A 4,509-nucleotide genomic window follows, 5' to 3' on the forward strand; every position below is an offset into this window, starting at 1 on the left:
CATGTTTTGTATCCTCTCTCTCAGCTTGTGAAACTTGGTTTACTCTAGTCATCTAATCGCTGGTTTTGAGAATTTACATAAATACGAATATAAAGTGGATGTAAATCATTACTAATTAGCGGGGTCGAACCACTATAAATTTTTTTGTCGTTTGTTATTCTTAAGTTTAGTTCTTATTCTATATCGTAATTTTGGCTCAGTGTCGTTGACTAAATCTCGGGTCAACATTTTGGTGCTTTCATTGAGAGTCGAACTCAAGAAGAAAAAAAAAGACTAAATCTACTAAGAAAATGCAGAGTCAGCAGGCAGGTCAGACGTCCGAAAATCCTCAGAACCCACCCCCTTTCCTGCGAGTTACTGAAGAAGAGCCTCAAGTGGAACTAGAGGAAGAATGCCAAGAATTGGACCCTGAAACCCTATGAGCAGCCTGGGAATGTTACAGGATGAGTTGGCCACACTGAAGGCTAACCAGGAGAATGTTGCTGAGACCATGATCATGCAACAAATGGAAATTGATAGACAAAGGTGAGAGCTCAATGATAGGCAAGCTGAGATGGATCGACATCAGAGGGATGCAACTATGGCATTAGAGGTAGCTATATAATTAGCACAAGGAGTTTGACCTGCACATAGCCCTCAATCAGAACCATCGCGAAGTCCTCAACAGCCAGAACGACACTGGGCTGCTCAACCTAACAAAAAACTCCAGAATTTTGGTAGAAATATCGAGCAACGTCAGCCTCCTCGGTCCAGTCGAGTCTGCGAACAATTACCTCGATAGAATAGGGATGAGCAGCATCCCCGAAGCCCAAGGCGTCCTGTAACTGATGAGCATGTCTTACCTGAAAGAGGACAAGGGAATGTTCCCTTTGGAAACAGGAGGTAGCCAGACTTAGGTTTTGCGGTTAGAGATCCCCCATGAAAAAATAATACCTCGGGACCTAGCAACAAACATAAACTTCATAGGCCTCCTCCGGTTTATCAAGACCATTTTGGACTAAGAGAAGGTGATAGTGCATACAACAGGTTGCGCACTCACAGGTCGCACTATAGAGACGGGCATGATTACAACAAAGGGGATTCTTGATACAACAGAAATTCAAGATGAAATGCTGGTCGACCTGATGAGCAATGGTTTGAGCAGCAGGACCCTCCACCTCCTTAACCAATGAATCATCGACCAACAAGTCAAAACGTAGGGGGCGGCCAAGGCAGCCTAATGTCTTTGATTGGCTGGGAGCATCATAGCAAAGATGAAGTGAAGATCAGAGGGTTATACTAACCAACCAAAGATAAAAATATGGCGAGCATATCCCTATTGCGGCTACTCCTGCCCCTGTAATACCAGCTGTTGTACAGGCCCAAATAGATACTTTGAATCACGCAGTTCAACAGCTAGTCGGCAATAAAACTTCCCACATAGACTATGATCGGAGGAAAGGCACTCCTTTCATTAATAGTATTGTCAGGGCCGAAATCCCTAGTAAATTCAAAATGCATATGCTACCCAACTATACTAGAAAAGAAGACCCAATATCTCACGTGAATAAGTTTGAGATACAAATGGATATTCTGAATGTCTCCAAAGATGCTTGGTGCAGGATTTTCCAGGCCACTTCGTCTGATGCTGCTCCGGAGTGGTATTTTAAATTTCCACCTGCCAACATAACTTCATGGGAAATGTTCGTCAAGGAGTTTTACGAACAATTTTATGCTAGTCGCATACATCCAACCGAAGCAAATCTCCTAGTAGATATAAGGCAAAAGGAAGGAGAGCCTCTCAAAGAGTATATTCAGAGGTTCATGAGAGTGGCTACTCGTGCCAAAACGGTGGGAGATGAAGGAATGATGATGGCCATTGCAGCTGGAGTACAGCGCCAATCCCCATTATGGAATAGTTTGCGAAAAAATGGAGTTAAGAACACCCAAGAGTTTTTGGAACGAGCATATAAATACATTAAGTTGGAGGAGGCTATCGCCCAATGAAGGAGAAGCCCCAAATGTTGATCAGAACAAAAAAGAAGTGCCAACCAAAGATTTTGGTGGCCCTAGTAAGTCCAATAATGGTGGTGAGAACAACAACATAAATGGCAGAAAACGAGCAAGCACTGAACCGTCTACGTCTGACACTAAAAGCCCTAAACAAAATAGATATGAACCAAGGTTCACTAATTATTCGATCCTGGTCGACGGCCGAGAAGAAGTGTACAAGGCCAACCACACCATTGTTTCTTTTAAGTGACCAGCTCCCATCAGGAAAGACATTTCAAAAATAGATACAACAAAGTTTTGTCGCTTCCATAATGATTATGGCCATGATACATATGAATGCAACCAGCTGAAGGATGAGATTGAGTTTCTGATATGACAAGGACATCTGAGGGGATATGTATGAGTTGGGGCTAATCCCCAACAAGGCTAATGGAGGAAATGAGCAGGCACATACATGCCAACGCTCGCCTCCTCTACAGCAGGCCCCGGTCGTGGGCACTCTACTCACTGTTTGTGGTGGATCGCACTTAGCTGGTGACAGTGGTAAGCAAGAGAAAAGTATGCCAAGACCCTATGTCACGAGCAAGATATTGAAATGTTAACCGTCAAGGAGGGAACTCCAAAAAATCTCGAGTAGGGGAAGATTGTATAGCCTTCTCTGAGCTTGACGCGCAACACGTTAGGTTCCCCCAGACATATCCCCTAGTCGTAGATGTCCAAATCGCAAACATTATTGTGAAGAGAGTGTTGGTGGACACAGGAAGCTTTGTAAATATACTTTACAAATCGTCATTGGAGAGAATGAAATTATCAATACAAGATTTGGAACCATGCAACCAAACCATCTATGGTTTCTTTGGTGAAGGGCTCACTCCAAAAGGGTCGATAGACTCTCAGTCACAGCAGGAGCTGCCCCTGCGAACAGGACATTACTTACTGCTTTGATAGTTGTTGATTTTCCTTTCGCATATAATGTTGTGATCGAAAGACCCATTTTGGTAGAGCTACGAGCCATGACCTTGATGTGGCATCTAGCCATGAGATTCCCAACCAATGCAAGAATTGAGTGCTTGCTTGGAAATCAAAGGGAGGCAAGGAATGTTATAACTCATCCATCACGAAGGCAAAAAAAGTATAGGGAGGGGAGTGGGCTCATTGCCTCGAGCAGCACTAACAACATTAGAAAAAAGGTTGCAAGGAGTCAGCGGACCAAATGCCCAATCTGGTGAACAAGTCAGCAAATAGGGTGTTTCCCAAAGTGAGGAAGAAGCTATAGATCCTTGCTTTGGGGATTTTGAGGAGGATGTTGGACCTATGGAGAATCTTGAGGAGATTCAATTAGTAGCAGAATAACTGACCAAAGTTGTGAAAGTCGGTAAAATCTTAGAAACAAGAAGATTACTCGACAAAGACAAGTCCAAAGCGATAAGAGAGGAAGTCGAGAAGCTTAAGGAAAATGGATTCATTAGGGTAGCATTTTATCCATCGTGGGTCTCCAATCCCATATTAGTTTGAAAGTGGAGGACTTTCTTGGATTTTACAGATCATAATAAAGCTTGCCCGGAAGATTGTTTTCCACTGCCAAGGATTGACCAACTAGTCGATGCCACATCAGGACATGAAATGATGTCATTTATGGATGCATACTTCTACTACAATCAAATAAATATGTACCCGCTTGACGAAGAACACACCAAGTTTTGAACAGATACCAGGCTATACTGCTACAAAGTACAACCTTTTGGTTTGAAAAACGCTGGTGCAACTTACCAACAACTAGTAAATCACATGTTTAAAGACCAGATCATCAATAACATGGAAGTATACGTCGATGATATGTTGGTCAAGTTGACAAAGGCTAGTGGGCATGTCAAGGACATATGAGAATGCTTCAACATCTTGAAAAAATATCAAATGAAGCTTAAGCTTCTCAAGTGTTCTTTTGGAGTCAGATCAGGGAAGTTTTTGGGGTTTGTAGTGAACTCACCAGGAATAGAAGCTAACCCCGAGAAGATTCAAGCGTTGATCAACATGAAATCGCCATCAAGATTAAAGACGTATAAAGTCTAACAGGAAGAATTGTTGCCCTAAGCATATTTATTTCAAAATCTATCGACAAGTGTGTCCCATTTTTTAATCTACTCAGGGGAAACAAAAAGTTTGAATGGAAAAAAGAGTGCGAGCAGGCCTTTCGGTCACTCAAGAAAAATATGGCTCAACCTCCTGTTCTATCCAAACCAATCGAGGGAGAAACTTTATACATCTATCTAGCGATAATAGAATATGCTGCAAGTTATATTTTGGTTAAAGAAGAAAGTAGTATCCAAAAAGTAGTATATTATATACGTAAAAGGCTAGTAGGAGCAGAATCACGATATCCATCTATTGAGAAATTAGCTTATTCCTTGGTACTGGCATCGCGAAAGCTACGGCCATATTTTTAAGCTCACCCCATAATGGTATTCACCGACCAGCCATTACGGCAAGTCTTGTAAAATCAAAAGTTGCTGGTCGACT

General features: G+C 42.2%; 1 protein-coding gene across 1 annotated transcript; it reads left to right on the top strand.

Annotated features, from left to right (window-relative positions):
• Window positions 1–1,563: 1,563 nt before the first annotated feature.
• Window positions 1,564–1,986, top strand: LOC133806823 (uncharacterized). The gene has a single exon (XM_062244912.1). It carries the CDS (start codon window positions 1,564–1,566, stop codon window positions 1,984–1,986), a length of 423 nt encoding a protein of 140 aa, XP_062100896.1.
• Window positions 1,987–4,509: the final 2,523 nt, after the last annotated feature.

The sequence above is a fragment of the Humulus lupulus genome, chromosome X, assembly GCF_963169125.1.
Source record: "Humulus lupulus chromosome X, drHumLupu1.1, whole genome shotgun sequence".
Taxonomy (NCBI): domain Eukaryota; kingdom Viridiplantae; phylum Streptophyta; class Magnoliopsida; order Rosales; family Cannabaceae; genus Humulus; species Humulus lupulus.